Raw genomic sequence first — 20,664 nt, forward strand, 5'->3', positions numbered from 1 at the left:
AGGCAGCAATCTGATTGAAAACGCAACTTGCAGTATTTCCTGTTCCACACTGGAAAAGATGAAAGCTCTTAGCTTCTTGAAGGCATCTCTCAAATATAATTAATAAATCTATTCTGGCCAGCACAGCAAGATTTAATCTCCAAGTAGCAAAGGTCAGCTTACAGCAGGTGGGGATGGAGATAAGGACACAGTGCTGTCCACTAGAGAGGGATTTTATGACAGAAAATAGCTGGAAGCAAGTAAGAAACCATAAAATATAAAGGAGTGCAAATATATGAATGGGAAAGTAAAGTTCTTGGCAAATACCCATAATTTTGTGTGGTTGCACGAATCTGCAGTTTGGGTGGGAAAAAACCTTGACCCCAATGTTGAGCTCAAGCTATTGCATCCTCATGATTTTCCCCAAACAAATCTATCATCTGCCCTGCTAGAGCACACTGCTGCACAGTGCTGAGTAGCACAGTAGATTGCCAAGAAGAGTTATTAAGGTAAAAATTCCCAGGTTTTTGGGGTTTTTTTAATTACTATTGGAGGTTTTTTTTACATTATAGAAGATTTAGGATCACCCTTTACTCTTAAGGTACAAGAGAAGGAGGCTGCTGTAAGCCTCTCTGCAGAGAGACACAAGGGATATCCACATGACACTTCCCTTGAGAACCAAAACCATCAATTGCAATAATTGAAAGCCCTGGGAGCATCTACAACTAACAGCGAGGGATCTGCAGTCAGCAAACATGTCATTTTTGTTGTTTCTCTGTATTTATAAATGATTAAGGAAGATCAAGGTATTTTTTTTCACTGATACACTTCTTTCATCCTTGTGTACCTGCTGACTGAAAGACATCCAGTGAATGTCAACACTTTTTTGAGAAGCATTAGGTTAAAGATGGAGAATCAAAAGCCACATAGACAGAAAAATTAGGTACCTAATTTTCACACATTCTCCATAAAACCATTATGTGGCTGAGTCCAGAAAGATTAAAAAAAGTGTGGGGAGTGACTTCAACCTGGTACAAGTTTATATGTGACATACTGCCCCCATACCCACCATGTTTCAGATTGTAGCATGCTATAGTTTTGAAATATGCACATGGAAAAACAAATAAAATACTAGAATAAAAAATTATTGCTCTTATCAAAATAGTACAGCCTTATGCAAAAATCTTACTGACTCTAGAGATGCTGGACAAGTGTAAAGAATTCAGTACCTGAGAGACAAATAAAGTATCTAGCTTTTCACTTCTTTTTTTTTTTTTTTTTTTTTTTGGTAAGTGAAACATCCCTTTCAATGTAAAATGTAACTAAAACAGAAGCCACCTTTTCAATGACAACCCAGGGTTACTTAAATACAATAATGAACATCACAGCAAAATTTCAGGATAGCTTTGGACAACCTGGACTCCCAATTCACAAACAACAACTTTCAGGAGACATCCAGAGGGAGAAAGTTTTGGAAAACCACACATTTTTCTCACTGCAAAACAGGCTAAAATAATAATTTGTTCCCATTAAGTCAAAGATTCTTGCTTTTGACTTGAATAGGAACATGATTAAAAGGACTACATAGAAAGAATAGTAGAAATCCTGATTAAAAACTATTTTATTCAAATATCTTTGCAATAAAAATCCTCAAACCAGAAAATAAACACTCTCACAGAACAACGGTTTCAAAAGAGTATAAAAAAAGAAATGTACATAAACTCCACCACTGTATTATATAAGTGTCCTGTATGGGACTATAGAAAACTAGTGTAACTGCACTATTTATATAGGAAATGTGTATTTTAAATTAAATGTTTTTCAAACACTTAGTTTTTTCAGTTTTATAATTTTAATTGGCTAAACTTATTACTTATAGAAATAAATATTAAGGTGCCTATAAATTATTTAGAGTGCCTTTTTTGATGTTAAACCTCCTAGTTCAGTCAGAAAACTTACTGAAGTTGTCATATGCTACTATGGTGTCAACTTCTGCCCTAATTTCTGCACAGGCACATGCCTAAAGAATTGAACTGCTAAGCCTGACAGTTTCAAAACTGGATTGGAAGATGGTATGCTTGTAGCCCCAAGTAATTCCCCAGAACATGTGTATGTGATTGTAGATCCCTCTGTGTCAAATTGTCAGGATTTTTTTTAGAGGACTTTAAGCCAGGTAAGGAATGATTAGCATGTAATTAGCTGAGAAGCCTCAGATCTTCAGGCAATCTAGTAATTGAGAATTACTGCCAGCCCTCAGCTAAAACAGCTTGTACGAAAGTCTGTGTGTTGCACATGTGTAACCAGCAGGAAATGGTTGTCTGATTGCATGATTTTTACACATATTCCAGCTTTCTAGATCCGAATGTCACGTCTTGTGCTCAGAGACATCTTGCATAAGAGACGGATGATACACAGAAGAAAAGATTTTGCTCATTCACCTAGGTAATTGTACATGTTTGGTAGATTAGCAAACAATTATATTCTTCATTAATTAATGATACCAGACCATGATATGTTCACCATGGCTGTGAACAGGTGTGTTCTTATTACAACTACAGTTGGGAATAAATCAGGTGTGGCTTGTTTTGACTTTCCAGCAGCAATGTTTCTTGGAGATAGACTACTGTAATTTTCTACAAACCAGCATCAGGCCAAAGAGACACAGGAAAACACATTCTTAATAGTCTGAAGGAAACCTAGCTGCTTTTCCACCATCAGGTGAAACTGACTTAGATCCCATTTCACCCTTTAATCAAAAAGTATGTAAGTAACTCATAATTAAAGGAAATACTCACGTGAGTAAACGTATCCATAGGATTATGTGACTGTTGGATTAGACCATATGTAAAAACCAGTGTGCCTGGTAACATGTTAATATATTTGCTACTACATATTTAACACTGAAAATTCAATCTAGATTATCATATAAAAGCTATAAATTCTGTTTGTAAAACAATTGGATATGGGCATGCTTAAACTGTGTGGACAGTACTTTGAAATGTACTTGAAGATTCATGAGAAAACTAACATACATTTGGGTTTTTTTGTTAGAGACAACGTGCAAAATAAAAATTTACCTTTAAATTCTGGTATTACTTCAAATTAAGATATAAGGCAGAACAGATTTCCTATTGAATACCAATGTAAAAGCAAGGAAAGGAAATGGGTAACAGTACATTACAAAAGCAAAATGGATACAGTACACGCAATCACAGATTGATGTTATTTAATACTATTACAATAGAGAAAGAAGTAGGTTTACAAACTTACCCTCATCTTTGCACATGCATCCTGTGTTGACTCTGTGCCTCGTAACTCTTTTACCAGCATAGAACCTAAATACTAGAACAAAAATCCATTGAACTTAAATTAACTGAAATTCCAGAACAGACAAACATCTGCAGAAATGCACTAAAAATGCTTTAAAAAACCTAGTGGTATCAGTCAATTTCTTAACATATTGCTTTAGAGTTTTTTTACTCTGGAGTTAATGTATTAATCAACCCATGAGACAAGAATGCACAGCAACAAGTGTATTGAATCAGCTGGAGTCCTTTGAAACAATATCCAAAAGTCCTCGAGCTTATCATTTTAGTTACTGAAACAACAAACATATACTAAAGATTCCATCTTAAAAAGCCATTGGATTAAGAAATGGAGAATCTGCTTTTAGCTGCCATCTGCTCAACTCCTATTGTTATGTGTGCAATAACGTGGATAGGAAGGCCACCAGTGATCTTAACCTCAGTGTACTCAATCTGTAACTAATTTACGTGCAAATAGCAGAGCCCGATGTCAGCAAACAGAGAAAATAAATCTCTACTAAAACTAGTTTAAACCATGATTTCTTCCTAAGGAACGGCTGACCCTGAACTATTATTTTGAAGCCTACAGTGATCTGGAGGAGGGCTGTGTGAGAGGAAGCAGAAGGGTGCTGTGTCCTGGCCCAGCTCTCTGGAAACCACCGTGCCCTCAGAGGAGCCTGCTCATCTCCAAGGGCAACGAGGCAGGCAGAGCCTCAGCGACACAGCCCCTGTCCTATAGGCCTCTCCCTCACTATGTCACTTGTTGGCACACACAGTTTGAGCCCTCCTGCACCCTGACAGCACGCTCTGCTCCTCTGAGGTCTCAGTACCCCCCTACACCACGTCTGAATGGCGCTGCTCCTCCAGGGATGGAGCTGGCTCCATCATCCCTGCCATTCCCACCTAGCAGGGAGGGGTCTCGTTACTGCTAACTGGGCTGTACCAAAGCCACACCATGGTCTGCATTTCTCCTATAGATGCTACAGGCATGCACCTTTGTTGGTGTGCATGTGTTCTTATAGCTCTGTGCAAACGGGACGTTTCTGAATTTCTGTATGATGTCACATGCAAGTCTGGCTTAACTGGGCAGAGAGCACAAGGCACCCTTCACCTGCTCTTCCCCAGGCACAGAGAAGTCTCTATCTGTATTCTCACTGCAGCACAAAGCTACTGCTTCTCCTAAGTCTCCAGTCCTAAGTGAGCAATGTGGGAGCTGAAGAGAAGTCATGCCATTGAGAGAATATGGTAAGTAGGCTGCAGGAGGAGAGAAAGCACTGTGGGCAGGAGCCTCTTTCTGGAGGATGCTGCAGCCCACCACTGCTGACCCTTCTCATTCTACCAGACTGACTCCTCTTGGAAACAGCTTAAGCTGACCCAACCAAATGGTGAACCAGCTTCAGCTTAGACAAGAACCTATCAAAAAGAACTTCAATTACAGATGAATGCAAGCTGGAACTGAACAGAGTGTACTGGTTCAGCTCTCTGGTCTCCTGACCGAAACTGAGATATTTTCTTTAAAGCTTTCGGTTTACACTGTGTACTGCAGGAGTCTCTGACCTGCAAGAAAATGCATAAATATTTCAATGTAGACAGACAGTAGCCAATGCAGCAATTAGTGAGAAACACTTTATAGGGCATTATAAATGGGCCAGTGAGCAACACCAACACTACCAGATAAGAACAAGCATAAAGGCATGAATGAAGGGCATTCCTAGAGGACTGCAGATGTGAAAGATTCATAAACCGAGCAGCTGTGAGTCCCGCTGGGGGCTCAATGGTGACGTGGATAGGGGTTTGGGCATTAATTTGATGGGACAGTTTGACATCACCCTTGAAGAAAAACAACAAACTTAAAGCAAGCTCTGAAATTAGAAGAGTAAACAAAAGCATATTGAATTGAACTGTATTTTTGTCTGGATCCTGCTCTCTGACACCTTTGGAATCCTTAGCCTTCTCTGGGCAGGTTGCAATTAATGTCTTCAATTTTTCGCTTGTTTGGTTGGATGGTTGGTTTTTTTTGTTTTGGTTTGCGGGTATTTTGTTTGGTTTTTTGTTTTCTCGTTTTTTATGGACTGCAGTACAATGAATTGGTTTTTCCTTGAAAGCTATTAGTTGGTCAGGCACCAGGGTAACAAAGCAGTGCTTTTTGCTTACGGCAGAACAAGAGGAAGAAAGAGAGGAGAAGGACAGCTTCTGTCCCATCTGCACAGCAGCAAAAAGCCTCAGCTGAAGGCACTCAGAAATGCTTTGCAAGGTGGACTGTGGAATAGACACACAAATCACAGAAGTACCATCCAATTTAGTTGTCAGAAAAATCTGAAACTCTAGGAGGAAATTTTGCTTCCTTTTGACTTGCTGTGGTTTTGGAAATGTTCCTTCTCAAACACCCAGAGCATGTGGGAGTAATACAGAGAACATCCAACTGTTTAACTGAGTGATGCAGCACACAGTGAAAGCTGCCCCAATTATAACTTACAAGCCAGGGTTTTACCCTATAAGGCTGAGGTCAATAGAGCTCAAGGAGTTGAAACAAAGCCATGACACATGGTCCTCTAGGAAAGGAAGGTCCTTCCTTAATCACCACTATCTTGGATATTCCTGGTCATTCCAACTTCATTTCTTTAATGATCCATTCTCCAATCTACTACAAAGGTTACATTCGATTATGAATTTACTGCTGGATCATGCAATAAGAGAAAAGGCACTCTTGAGATAAATATGCTCACTTCACTGAAAACTATGACAAATATTTGAAGAACTAGAAGCTCCTTTTCAATCTGAGGTGAGCAAGGAGGTTTTGAATAGTAGGAGAAGAAGACTGAGAGCAGGTGAGATGGTCCTTGACTGTAACTTCTGTAAGGAAGGCAGAGGTTCTAGTTACTGTCCAGGGATAATCACTGCATGCCTGGCAATTTTTAACCCCATGAAGGTCTGATGGAAGATACAGATGTGCTCCATAAAGACAGGTCTGTAACACCCCTTCTGCCCTTCCTCAGTGGGAGCCAGGCTCTGTCTCACCTGCATTTAGTCTCTAATTCCTATCTTCCCTGATACGCCTTAATCTGGTCCAGCAACCTCCAACTGTTCCCCAAAATGCAGCAGTATTTAGTGAACAGAGCATTATCCTAAAATGCATCGAAGATCCAAGCCCCTTCAAGTGAACAGGATCTCAACCCCACATCCTGGACCAGTAGTTAACCCCCAGCTATTATCCTAAAGACACTGCAACTATTGAGTTTACTACCCTTTCCTTTGTACAATAAGCCAGCCTTCCTTCATAAGGTGGCCACCTCCAGAGAGGACACACAGTGGGCTGGCAAGCACCTTCAGCAACTTCAACAATGCTATCCAGCAAAGTCGGAAGGGGAAATGCAAGCATTTTAAAAGGTGGGCTCAGGTACCTCCTCAGCTCCGCAGAAGCTCCAGTCCCCCCACCCTGTTGACAGGGAACTCAAGATTTCAGAAAACTTTTTCATTTAAAAAGAAAGTGTCCAATGACTTTCTGTATGGTAGGAGACTTCTCTCCTCCACAAGCATTTATAACAGCCAGAGAAGATTAACTGTCTTTAGTTATAGAGGGAAGCTCCATTTCTCCAGGAATGGGAAGTGGTAATCACCTGCAGCCACAGGGAGGTAAAAATAAGTATGCCCTGACCCTGATGGAACTGACTGCTACTGGTACCTGAAGTAGCCATCAGTTTGGGAAAGGTCTGAACGTGCCCTTGTCCCATGGATGGAAAACACTCAGGACCCTCATCTTTATCTTCTCTATTTCCTTTCCCAAAAACATATGTATAAAATTCAGGTGAGGCAACACTTACTTTAGCTGCCATGCACACAGCATTAAGGTATGAAGTATGGGTATGAGGATCCCATATTATGTTTTATTATTCTTCCGTAACTACTAGACAGGGATTTGTAACAGATGAAAAGTGGGGGTGTTTGCTCTCACTGTCACTTCAACAACACTTAGCCACTTACTCACAGTGCCCTTTCTCTAACACTAATGCCACATGGACTGCAATATATCACAAAATTCATAGCAAAAAAGTACTGTGCATCCTTGGTTCTCATTTATTACAATTACAGTATTTCAGAAGAACTGGCCTGTCTCTCTAAAAGTGACTGAAAAAATACTATAAATGAAAGTAAAACACAACAGCCTATCAAAATCCAAGTTTAATATATCTATACCCCAAATCAAACCACTACATTTATCCACACTTACAAATGCTTTATAATCGCATGACTGGAAGATGAGTTTCTCTGGATGATGTTGCCAATATTGTACAGGCGTTGATGCTGTGGCTTCATTTGGAGGTCGCAAGGTAATTGAAGGCTCTCCCCAGTCTCCTGTCTGAAAATCACAGTTGTTCAAGATGTAAGAGCATGTGCAGGCAAATTCACTATAAAGTAGCCCTCCACTGTTGTGCTCAATTAGCAAGAATTTATTTTCTACACATAGAGCCATGTTACTAAAACAAGGGAACACAACTCCTACAACATTTTTCATTATTTAATTTATAATCCAAAGTCATCTACTGTAGTGTTTAATGAGGCTTTAATTAAATCTCTTTGCTTTGAGAATAAAATCATTAGGCACCCGAAATGTTCCTTAAAAATAAGTGTTTACAATACATATATGAGGATGAGAGCACTTGAAAAAAAACATGAGATGCACAAAAATGCCTTTCACAAATTCTGCTATGTGTTTCACAAGCTTTTCTGCAGAGTTAATACACCTTCCATTATCCGGCACATATAACCAATAGCTGACTTTCCTAAATGGCTAAATAACAGAGACTTTGTTTTGATCTGAAGACTTATTATACATTCTTCAAACACGAGGCATTCTTTAATCTCTTTACGAATATTTACTTTGATCACCTTCTCTTGATGCCTCGTTTTGGAGGTACTAACATTGCCCTTCCACATTCATCATTCTCATTGATATAGGAGATTGCCTTTCTGAGCTGTCATCTCCTCTCTTTCCTCAACGTCCTCAGAGAACACAGGTAGGAGTACAGTTTGCTGCCAAATCCCTTCGCAGCTCACTCTTCTTCCCTCCAAAAGAGCCAATGTAGGCATCAGTACAGGAATGTCCCCAGCCTGGCAGTGCTGGTCTGGGTCTCACTTGCCATTGTGTATTTTTGATCCTGGCTCCACAGGACCTGCACTGACCTCTCCTTAGGGGCTCCTTCTACCTTGCAGGCCCATGCATCAGCTCACTTTAACTGAAAATGACCCGTGGATAGACTTCTCCTCTTCCCTCTGCCACCACCCTCACGTCTCTCCTATCCTGTCTGGTCTGGACTGCCTCTCAATCCCCCTCTTCTCAAAACTCTGTCTTTTTGCAATTACATTTGTCCTTCCTGATGCTCCTTCTTCCCCTGTCTGTTCTCTCAAACTATTTTACCCTTTCCCATATGATTATTTCACTTTGGGTTATGCTACTTCTTTCTTCACCTGCACTTATCTTTGTGTATTTTCTGTGTATGTCATATTGTTAAAATATGTGTTGAAACTGGCAAGGAATTGTCATCAGCATTTCACACAGAATATGGCTACAAGTTTAGACTTCTACAACAAAAAGAAGTTAAGCATCAAAAACACATGAAAAAGTTTTATCAAAGACATTCAAAGTCTGGCAAACTATCACATCTTACTAATTAAGTCGGGACAGAGTAAACAAAACAAGTACATCATTTTCATGTGTCACAAAATAACGAAATGACATGCATTTGCACAGCTCTGCAATGAAAAGCAAGAAATAAATCTGGAAACATCAACATTACCCTGCCAATATGGCAACTTTAAGCAAGAGAACATCATAAAACAAGTCGAACCTAGCTACTGTTGGAACCATTAGCAAATGTACCAATTACACAGCAGTGTAATTTCTGTTTTGCCTAGTTAAGTTGCCTATATGCCATGGATATGACTTCAGCATCAGATTTTGAAAGGAAAGCAGCAGGAGCAATTGCTCCAATTTTTGGGAGTTTGCATTCACAAAAATGAGTCCTTCTGGCCACTAATGCATAAAAACTTTCTATCTTATTTAATCTGAAGTGGGAATTTGATTTCTTTATGAGGCAGTTCTTCTTATAAAATAAATTTCCATCATATTACAAGAGGCAAGGACCTGCATTCTTATTAGTGGAGTCTGACAACAAGAGAAGATGGATTGCACCCATCACAAATTCTCACAGTGTGCTCAGCTGTCTCTTATGAACTGTTCAAGCTAACAGACCACTTGATTTAGTTCTTTTTTTCCCCCCTAGTAAAGATACACTCCTGCATGTTTTGTATAAGGAAGCAGAGCTCAGGAGGTACATCCAGGCAATTTAGTAAAAGGCCACTATGATGGAGAGGGAGTAAATTCAGGACAGAAAAGCTACAAAAGTACATCTTTTGACCACCGGTCTTTCCACCACGTGAGGAAGCACAGGGATGGCCAGGAGGCAGGACCAGAACTTCTACTGAACAAGTGACTAGGGGTAGTGCTCCAAATCCTTGTTGCACTGCTCAGCAGGTGGCTTTCCTCACATGCAGGAAAAGGACAGCACTGGCAAAGTAAGCAGGGTACATAAGGAGTAAAATGAGTACATAGTTTTACAGTTTGTTTCCCTTTTGCACATTAAGCATGAAAAGCACTGAGAACTGCATTGTTTCTGTCTGAAAATAAAGGGCAGAAAAAGGAGAACAGTGATCACCTCCTGTTTTGGCTCAATTTTACAAAGAAATGAGAAATAATCTTCAACCAGGCTAATAAAACTAGTGTATGAGACGCTTAGAGAGGGACTGTGCAGAGGCCATGTTTGTATCCATTTATTGCTCTATAAATACAATCATCCTACTACCTACTCCTTTTAAACTAGACAAAACAGAATTGCCAAGATTGCTATACATATCTCTAGGATGTTGTAAACACGCAATAGAGCTGAGGTTGGGGAATGCAGATACAGGATTTCTAGTGTTCCCGACAGACCACTGCCTCTGGAAGCCTTTACTGTATTTCAGTGTGTCTTGTAGAGGGAGCAGCTACTATGAAAAGACATTATACATAGTCAAATTTTTTTTAACAGCTGTATCATAAGTGATTTTTAACACTTCAGCAGAAGTGGCTCCCAGTTTCCTTTCCTTTTGTTTCACACCAAACTCCTTGGACTTTTAAACAGTACTACTGTTAGCACTCAAAACCTATTTAAACGGAGTCATAACAGGGTAGTCTCCAAAGCCCAGACCCATGAAGATGTTTAGAAGTGTAATTCCTGTTACATATTCCCCACCCAATTTCCTTTCCTTTTTTTTTTTTTTTTAGGGAAGAAAAGCTTTTAAACAAGATTTAGATGGCTAAATACATTCATAAATCCATATCTAAAAACCTTAACAGGAAGAACGGGAGCTCCTCAGCAGACTGGCTCTAGTCAAATACTGAAATTCTGAGATTTAAGATGTGATGATGACAGTTAATATCAGGCAAAATACAGAATAGGACCATCTTTGACCTAGAGAAGACTTGAAACCATAGGGCTCAAGTCAGGGAAGAAAAATATGAATTACTAGTAGTCCTAAATCCAGGGAGTTGATGTGGAACAATTCATGGGTGATGTATTGAGATTCCGGTCCTTCATAAGCACCTAATACACTTTTCAGGCAGTACAGAAATGTTCATAAATTGCTGTGCAAGACCAACTATAATGTTTGATTTAAGTTTTAAAAATAGATATGATAGGATAACGATTTTCTGGTTTGAATATTTAACTTGCAATTATAAGAAATAATCAAACATTTAAGCTTATGTATTTTTTATGACACAATATACGGATGGAGATATTTATCTCTCTGATGAAGTAGAAAGGCAAGAGATAATTTCTTCTTCATCTAGCTTTACAGCTCATCAGACAGCTGTGCAATTTATCACATGGGTTTTGCTGTAATGCCTGTGTTTTAGTATTCTAACCTCCCTATGACTTTAATCAGCACCCTAACTCTCTTTGGCCTCTACTAACTTGAAAAAGAAGCTTTTTTTGCTCTGCATTTTGCAGATAAAGAATTTATAATCAGAAAATGGTCTCAAGGCAAGTGTCAGAGTGGTAAGGATTCAATACTTTTACAATGACAACTTTTAATAGCCTTAGAGACCAATACCTCTGCTCTTGCTGGGTTTTCTAACCCCAAAGATGGGCAGATAGGCACTTCTCAGTGCTCTAGAAAGAGCTGGATGCTTGATGTCAAAAAAGCAACAGAAGCAGACTACAGCTATTATTTTTCTACAATTTTTTTCTACAATTGCTGCACATTTATCCCATTCCCTGAGAAGTGTATTTGACTTGTATTGAAGGCACCTGGATGCAGAGATAGTTGCAGATAAGAAGTAACCTCAATAAATCTTCTACAAAAATCCAACACCTCCCTCGTCTTTTTATAAAAATGTCAAGTTAAAAAGCCTCCATGCTAAAAGGAAGAAAAAACCAAGAAGGCCTGGTTTTGAGTGGTTTGAATGTAGTTATTTTTAACAAGGACCACATCTTATAACTTTTCACCTGTTAAGCCTCATGCCTGGTTATGGTAATGTGTATTAGTCACCATGACAACAACAAATTGGAGCACACATGGATACAACAGTTCTGGCTGAAAAATTTATAATTTTCTCCCTGTAAAAATTTTAAATGTTCTGCAGATCTGTCAAATCCTTATTATTTGCTTATGTTTAAATTCCTAGAGAAAAACACATTTTTTTAGCTCCTTACATGTTTGGCTTTTGAAAGAATGGAAACACGGTGTACTTAGATTTAAAAAACTTCTAAAGCTCAGTAGCCAAAATGGCCCCTCTCTGGCAGAAATGTTCCCAGGAGTCATGACAGAATTAGGAGAAATCTACAGCTGCTCTCAAATACTCTGCTGAACAACTGGCTGTCATCCTTACCAGTCTGCAGTACGGATCACCAGGTTTGCTCTCACGCGCACAGTGACTGCCACAGAAGTGACAAAAATTCAGGGCACCATCAGCATTACCTCCAACTCCCCCAAAGTGCCTCTGCAAAGGCAGTGTGTAACCACAGCTGGGCAAAGCCTACAGACCAACACAGAGAGGGCAGCACAACACACTGCGGGGGCGAAACTGTGCAAACCGAGCTGTTTACACGGTTTCCCGCTTTGGAAGAGTGAGTGAACAAAAACATCAGGAACAGAATTCAAAGCTCCCCGGGGCGAGACGGCTGCTGGCAGCACCCCCCCGTCCTGTACGTACGCACACCATGGAGCCGACATACGCTAACCACACGGCACGATACACGAATGCGCGCACACACGGTCCCCGCACGGCGGACAAGGTACGGACTGCTTCTGTCATTTCAGCAACATGACACCCGTAGAGAACACCAAGGCAACAGACTGTACATCCATAGAGTGACAACATAGCCATTTATCGCTGTATCTTACATTATGAACCTGATGAATCGATGAGAAAGGATATCCTGCATTCTGGTTGGTCCAGATCTCACAGACCGAAGACTGCTAATATAAACAGAAAACTGTATCTCATCTTGTAAATATTAATGCACTGCAACTGCCAAAAGGCAAGAATAATTAAGAAAAGGCTTGCAATAATACTAAAGAAGGAAGTAAAACAGTTGTTAAAAGTAATTTTTGTATTTATTTGCTGACAAAATATGTTTGGACTGACTGAAAAGAAACATAGCTTATTCAGAGACTTTAGAAGAGGTTTCAGACTGTGAGTACAAGAAAACAATTTAGTCAGAAGTGCTTGTGATGTAAAGAGATAAAGTTATGCAAGCATAAATAGAAACTGCCTAGAGCAGAAGAAATATTGGTTACTCTCAGTTTTTGGCAGGGAAGAAGTTTGAAGTCAACATCCCAAGTAAGTTTTGAGACTTAAATTTCTCTCTGTTGGAGACGTTCAAAGGGAGAAAGGAAGGGAAAAATCTGGCAACACAATCAACAGGAAAAATACATTTTCTTTATAACAATTACCAGAAATGAATGCATTGCAATTTAGTGAAGCAGCTGCCCACCATCTCCTTCCAACAACAGTTCCTTTGCATACTATGATACAGATAATATTACCTTTGGCATTGACCATGACCCCAACGTGTAAATGAAAGGTTTCAGTCTACCCTCTACATTACTATACAGAGAACCTGTAGTAGTGAAGCAAAGTAAGCATATTGTAGCATCTCTAGCAAAAGCAGCAGAACTAGGCAAGCACAGCATTCACCAGCATCTTTTATATATTTCCTTGTTTGGACAATCATCAATAAAGCATCTGTGGCACCTCAGCAAAAGCTAAGATAACGTTTTACAGTAGCCAGGCAACTAAAACAAAGCATCAGACGTAGGATCTGCCCACGCTATCTTCAGCAGGCAGCAACAAAAGGCAATAAACAGACATGAAAAATGGAACTGCAGCATCCAGAAGAGATAGCAATTAATATATCAGTAATTTAACACCATCAAGAACATGCATTGCTGGTTTTTGTCAGCAGCAGCAGCAGGAGTTTAGCACCAATGCTCAAATCAATCCGAAGAAGTGCAACTCTTCTTAAAATGCTCTTACCTTTTGTAGCCTGCAATCTGGCTGCCTGGCTGGTGACAGAGTAAGTTACCACTTCTGGTTACTGTCAGGGAAGCCTGGCATCCTCTGGACTGACTAAAGAGTGCTGCCAGACAGCCTGGTGGCTGCCTAATGTTGTTAATTGTCCCTTATTTCCTTCATCATCTGAAATGCATGAGCACACATCCCTTCCTCCAGCTTCAGTAATTGTAAAACTTCCACATATGTGGTTAATTCCACATCCCTCATCTTGTTTTCTAAGTTCTTTGCTTCTCCTTCGTGATGTGCAGGGCTCTACATTTTGATATCATTAGCTAATTAAAACTTTGACTTTTGTTCAGTCTTCTACCTCGTCCTCTGCCACTTACTACAAGCTAGTCCTCCTCCATGTGATGAACACATAGTCTCAGTGCAAGGCCAGCAGCAAACACTGCTGCAGCTACTTCTGCTGTACCATCCTTAGGACATTGCACTAGTGGTTACCAATAACCTTTTTCTGTGTATGTCAAGCAAACTAACTTCTGGATGTTCTGGCCATGCCCATCACTATGATGCCTATATCTGTTTGCCTGAGGAGGGGAAGATTCCTGAATAGGAGTCCATGGCGGAAGGCTGTGCCTCTGCTTTTCAAGAGAAGAGCAAAGAGAAGGCATTTCCATGCTGGTGCAGCATGCCCAAGCATCTGGTAATCAAGGTACCCAAGAAAACCTCCTGCACTGCTATTTGTACACACTGAGGTACTGAAAGCAGTAAGGAATGCAGCAGGGTACCACATGCTGGCAGACGTTTTGTTTCTCCCCAGCGCTGACAAGGGGTTGCCATGATGCTGCCACACTGTGCAGCCACTTCTCAGCATCACGATATTCTTGAGACAAAAGTGTGCCCTTAAATTCTGCACCTCTCCAGGACCTGCCTTTAGGGACTGGTGTGGGGCCACAGCCAGCTCGGTCGTGACTTCTCCCAAATGGAAGCACAGCAGTTAGGGTACTCCCTCCAGGAACTGGGAATTCTCAATTTGGTGCCCTTTTCCAACTGGGGGAACTCACATCTTTGCAGTTCACCTTTGTCTTTCACAGGTTAAAGCAGCAGCAGAAGACAGGCTGTCTTCAACCCCTTTTATAAATGGGGGAAAGAAGAGTGCCTAAATGTAGATGTTTGGAGCACTCACCTATGAGAGACAAGCGTTGGGTCCAAGCCTTTGCTTCAAGAACTGTTCAAGTGAACTTCCCCCAGTCAAACAGACCTACCTCCAGAATTAAATTTTGAAGGATCTAGGCTTAAGCGAAATCATCTTAATACACAATCAACAATAAATCAAGCAGGCCAGAAAAGATTGAGAATTTCCCACGACTTCATGAATGCCCCATCCGAAGGGCAGCAGTGCAAAACTCATTATTTAGTTTTGCATTCATTAATATTTGAATGACTAAGGTACTGAAATGCAGTGCAGATGGAACATTAATTTTAGGGATGGTAATGAATTCAAATTCAGAAATCAACCTTTTCCTCACACCATTGTAAAAATATTTAGCATTTACTAGATACATATTTTATATCTTCAAAGTACTTAAATTTTTTAATGAATTATGAAATGCCCAGGAGAAGTACTTAAAGTTGCATATTCCTGTGCTGGAGAGGAAGGAACCAAGGCAAGGAAAAAGGTTAAGTGATTATCTGAGGCCAAAAAATAGGCAGTAGAAGGAAGAATGGGGATTAGGCTTCAATCACTCACAATTTTCAGCTCCCAAAACATATGTTCTCAAAAAAAAAAAAAAAGCCAAGGAATTCAATCTGTGTATACACTTCCACCACAATAAACACAAATACACTTGGGCACCCAATACCACTGACACAGAGGTTCTGTGAAAAAGAGTTTAATGAAGAACATTTTCCTAAGTAATATGGTAAAGAAGAGCAAAATAACAGCATCATCTATTGTCTGATTAGTATCAAACATGCCGTTATCTTAATACTTCCCAAAAGATAAATGCTTATGAGTAATGTCACAACAAGATTCTACTATAATATCCTTTTTGTGGTTTTCCATGTATAAAAGGTTTCCCTGTCTAGTCATGGTGGAACAAACTGACAGGCAGGAGGGGCAAAGGAAGGGTGAAAAGAATTATCCAAGGAAAACTTTAGGCTTCCTCCTCATAGACAAGAAAACTTGGTTAATAATCTGAAGAAAGAAAGTAACTGTAAGACTGATCACAGAAATCATATACTTTCTAAGGAGAGGAAAGGAGGAAAGTGACAGAAAAGAATACCTGGACAGCACATGCAGGAGGAGAAGGAGCTGGGTGGAAGGCAGTCCAGATGTATTCATTACAGTTACATCAATGAGTTTCACTCAATGGCATGTTAGGAGATATTAAAGAATCACCTAAATTAGGTGCAATTATCCTTGAAAAGTCATAGAAGATACTAAAGGAGCAAAGAAGGGCTAAAAGAATATTTAAGACGGGAGAAAAGGAAGGTTCAGAAAGTTTCAGGCAGCTTAACTTCAAGGACCAGTAAGTGACTAGAAATGTTTAAAAATCCAGCCACCATCCTGTGGTTCTCATGACCTTCTGGCATCGCTCCTGGCCATCTGAAATAAACACTCATTATGTGAAATAACACAGGAATATATGTATGCGTGTGTATATTTATATCTATGCATACATTACTGAGAATAACAAAGAAAAAGTGTAATATTGCCTGCCATGTGCTACCGAGACAGTTACTATGCACCAAGAAAAATTCAAGATGTTCAGAATGAGATGATTCAGTATGAATCATCTCAGATCAAATTTCCTTCCTGTGTCAGAAAACTGGCCGATTAAATCAGCAGCAGCAAGGAGAACTACAGCAAGGCTTGGACACTGTGTGACTCCTGATGCAGCACATTTCGAGAATGATTATTGGTATTTAAGCACAAATGGACTGAACATGTTGAGGCAATCTGCAAGGACCTGCTCCATGCTGTGGCTTGGAGGAGTGCCAATGCTCTCTAAGGAGGATCCAGAAGTGAAGGACTTTTCAGAATGGGGTAAGAACTGAAAACAGATCTGATGAACTACAGATCAGTCGGATGAAATTTAGTAGGATTACACATGGAAATAAAATAGTAAATAAATTAGCAGAGTGATTTAGGTTGGGGGAGATCAAAAAAGATTTGAAAGTTTCAGTATACTTCAAATTAGATAGAGCAGTCTTTCAAAAGAATAAGGATATAAATCACAGGATAATTCATGCGGCAAGGAAGCTCAGGAAATCTCCACTCCAATTCCAGCTCAAAGCAGAAGCAGCTGTGAGATGAGACCAGATTGCTCAGGGCTTCATCCTGTCAGGTCTTGAGAACCTCAAGGACAGAGACTGGACAGAGTCTGAACAACCTGTCCCCCTGTTTGCCTGTCCATATGGGGAGAAAGTTTCTCTTGGTGTCCAGTACCTCTCTCAGTTTTAATACCCAAAGCCACCTCTTCTCCAGCCAGCCCTGGTTGCCCAGACTCTCCTTGGAGGGCAACTGCTTTAGCTCACAACCCTCTTGGTGGCTCTTTGCTGAATTTCCTTCTCCTATATAAAAAAATTCAGGTATTTAATAAAAGTATCATGGGAAGAAACTTTTATGCCATATGGGGCAGCCACCAGTGAGGTCTCATATGGGGTGGCGTTCAGTTTTAGCCACTGCAGTGCAAGGAGGGAATCCAGGAGAGAGTGACAACAACAAACAGAAGTCTAGAAAACACCAGGGCATGGCTCTGGGTAGGAAAACAGTTTGTTCAGCCCTGAGCTGGTCCAAGTAGAGGTCGTTGGTGACTCCTGATCTTCTGCCGCCTTTCCCAGCTTCTTCTCATTGACAGCACCCCTTCTGCTGGTGCTGCCAGCTACCAGTATACTCCAGCCTCTTAGCCTTGCAGAGAGGATACAAACTTCTGGACAAACACCAATGAAAATTATGAGACTTTAATTCCTGAACACTGGGTAAACGTATCTACCTTTCTGCCAAAAAATACCCACCCCCAAACAACTAAAACGCTCTTTCAGAAAAGTGCCCCCGAACTCTAAGCACAGCTTTTTCCAGCAGATCAAAAATGTAAATGTTAGATATTAAAATTCAGTTTTCATACAATCTTTTCAATGTAGACCTTCTAGTTCACAAGACTGAGTGTGAAAAACAGTAAATTAATGAAGAACATTTGTCCTTTTCTTGGTGTAGTATTTATGGCTAAAGTTTGGAACATTAATACTGAATATAGAAGCGGCTTTCTTAATTCCATTTGCTGAAGCAGCTTGTAGGTAGGATCGACCTCACATGAATTCAGTCCTAAAATGTTAGCTTCTGTAACATGCTTGAAAAATTCTCTCTCTCTATTCAGGCAGAAATTAAGTAGATTTCTTATAATGCCTTTATCAGTTTACTTGTCCATTGCGCAGAGAAGTGCTGGATACCGCACACGTGGAAGTGTTCAAGGTTATGTTGGATGGGGCTTTGAGAAACCTGCCCTAGTGGGAGGTGTCCCTGCTCAGAGCAGGGAGGTTGGAACTAGATGATCTTTCAGCGGCTTTCCAACCCAGTGGTGGTTCTATGATTCTAGGAAATACACAATTCTCAAAGGATCTACGGATGTAAATGAGCTGAAATTTACAGACCGAGATACAGCCATCTATGGCATTTGTATCTATGTGAACTACAAATACAACTGCCAGCAATACCTATACCATGCACTAGATTTAGTTAAGCATTTTTCTTTTGATGTTAAATTGAAGGTTGTCACAGCTCAGTCATCTTTCCATATTAAAAATATAATGCACCTAAAATATGAACCTTACAGCATTTTGTTTGGATTTGACTATTTTTAGATAGCTATTTATCCTCACAACATAAACTATTTTATGCTTATAAAACATGGAAATAAGAAGCCTAAGAAGTAACAAGAGAATGAATCTAGAGAACCGTATTTTTGTATTTATTGCTTCATAAATCAACTAGTAAAGAATTCTATTATTCCACGAGTAATTTCAACCGTTGATAAAAAAACCTTCTTCATTGCTTCTTAGATAATCTCATTTTACACACCAGTATTCTCTTGGGCACATTTTTCTTCATTCACAGTAATCTTTAAATCCTTCAAAAGCAGAGGAGATGGGAAAACAAAACATGAAACGAGTAAATAAAAAGTCATACTGTGGTTTAAAGTTACAAAACTAAAGATGACTTCTTTATTTTTGGCTCCTTCAAACTTTCTGTGTCATCTTACTCAACCAGCAACATTCCAGTACGTCAGCTTTCCTAGCTGAAAAATGGAAAGTATGATTTTCAATCACACAGCCCGACAATGCACTGGAAATACAAATGCTTTAGTATCTGTGAAGTATTTGGAAGACATTGCTGAGTTGAAGGTATTACTTTAGAAAGAAGCAAAAATATTTCACAATTTTAATATAAAACTGCCTTTGCTAATTCTGTCTTTTTTTAAATGACATTTCTCCTCTTCTGTAGGTAAAGGATCTGCTGTACTCAAACCATTTAAATGATTGTCCCCTACTTATCAATCCTAACCCAGCAATGAATTATTGTATCTTACAAAATAAAAGGCAGAATCCCAATGCTTAGGACAGATTTACTTCAAACTTACTGTGCAGTCATTACAATGACCTTAGATTTTAGCTATCTTGTGTTTTAGGAAAAAAAAAATTAAAAATCTTAAAAAAATTTAAAAAAAACCGCAAGAGCACTCAGACCATGTGACTGAAGAACCCAGAAAGGCTTTCAAAATGAAGTCTGAGTTCAGCAACTCTGGGAAAGAACTTCTCCTGTCAGCATTTGTGAATAATTTTTTCAACTCTCTCAGATCTTAAAAGATCTCTTCCTTCCATCACAACTCACTGGGGTGCCCCCATATGGCCCATGACTAGGTTTATCCTACTAGGAGGCTTACTCTGACTCACTACCAGTTTGTCCTCCCAGAGGCAGACACACGCTGGAGCTGTCCCCAGAGCCCCAGAGAGGCTCCCGCCCACTGCCTCCCAAAATGACAGACCTCTCCTAGCTCGGGCTGTGCCAGGGGTTCAGCACCATGGGGAGGGCGTGTCACAGCATCAGGGGGAAGCCTGTCCCAGCTCTCCTTCTGCAAGGAGTGCCGTGGGCAGGGGTGCTTCCTGCATCTCCCTGCATGCCTGCCATGGGAAAGATGTTCCTGGCCCTCACTCCTGGCTCAGGGCAGGGTGCAGAGCTCTGAACACCACGGCAGGAGGTCTTATGGACCAGGGTGGCTAAAAGCACCATATGTCACTGGTTGGCGCAATAAATAGCCACAGCCTCAGGGCTGGCAGTCTGGAATATGCTTGCAGCTAGTACCTAAAGCTTCTCTCCTGCCTGGAGAATTGCAAAACCTAAAAAGGTGACATTTTAACTGATGTATTTTAATGAACTTAGCTACGATTCCTTTGGACCTCCAAAGTTCTTCCCTGCAACTATTTCAGGGCTGAACAAAGAGCCCAATCCCTTCAGTGGGACTCCTCCTCCTACCGATTTTGGTTCCAAAGTACTCAAGCTTTGCCTGCATGATTTCAGTTCTATTTTAAAGGTTCAGCCAATCTTAAGAACAACCTCAGCTATTTTAAACTACGTTAATTTGATCGTACTAACCTACAGTTTGCAGGCTCAGAATTCAACATCCACAGTCAGTGATGACTCAGACTACTCATTTCTTTCTAGATTTTTTTTTTCTCCTTTTTTTTGGAAAACAAACCATCTCACAACCTTCTGTATTACCATTTTGGCAGTTATGATTTATACAACCAGACATCACAGACTTT

General features: G+C 40.1%; 1 protein-coding gene across 9 annotated transcripts in view; it reads right to left on the reverse strand.

Annotated features, from left to right (window-relative positions):
- ANKS1B (ankyrin repeat and sterile alpha motif domain containing 1B) overlaps positions 1-20,664 on the reverse strand; it is a 413,072-nt gene that overhangs the window by 20,518 nt on the left and 371,890 nt on the right. For 5 of the 9 annotated variants that reach the window (XM_042026379.1, XM_042026351.1, XM_042026361.1 and 2 more), the window contains 3 exons: positions 12,729-12,803; positions 7,513-7,641; positions 3,250-3,321 (listed from right to left, as the gene is read on the reverse strand). In XM_042026379.1, the coding sequence (XP_041882313.1) occupies positions 3,250-3,321; positions 7,513-7,641; positions 12,729-12,803 (276 nt within the window). The remainder of the gene's footprint in view (positions 1-3,249; positions 3,322-7,512; positions 7,642-12,728; positions 12,804-20,664) is intronic. The other 4 variants (XM_042026397.1, XM_042026342.1, XM_042026406.1 and 1 more) reach the window with 2 other exon arrangements.

This window comes from Corvus kubaryi, unplaced genomic scaffold (assembly GCF_017639235.1).
Source record: "Corvus kubaryi isolate FWS band 111438036 unplaced genomic scaffold, C.kubaryi_AGA036_p1.0 129, whole genome shotgun sequence".
Lineage (NCBI taxonomy): Eukaryota > Metazoa > Chordata > Aves > Passeriformes > Corvidae > Corvus > Corvus kubaryi.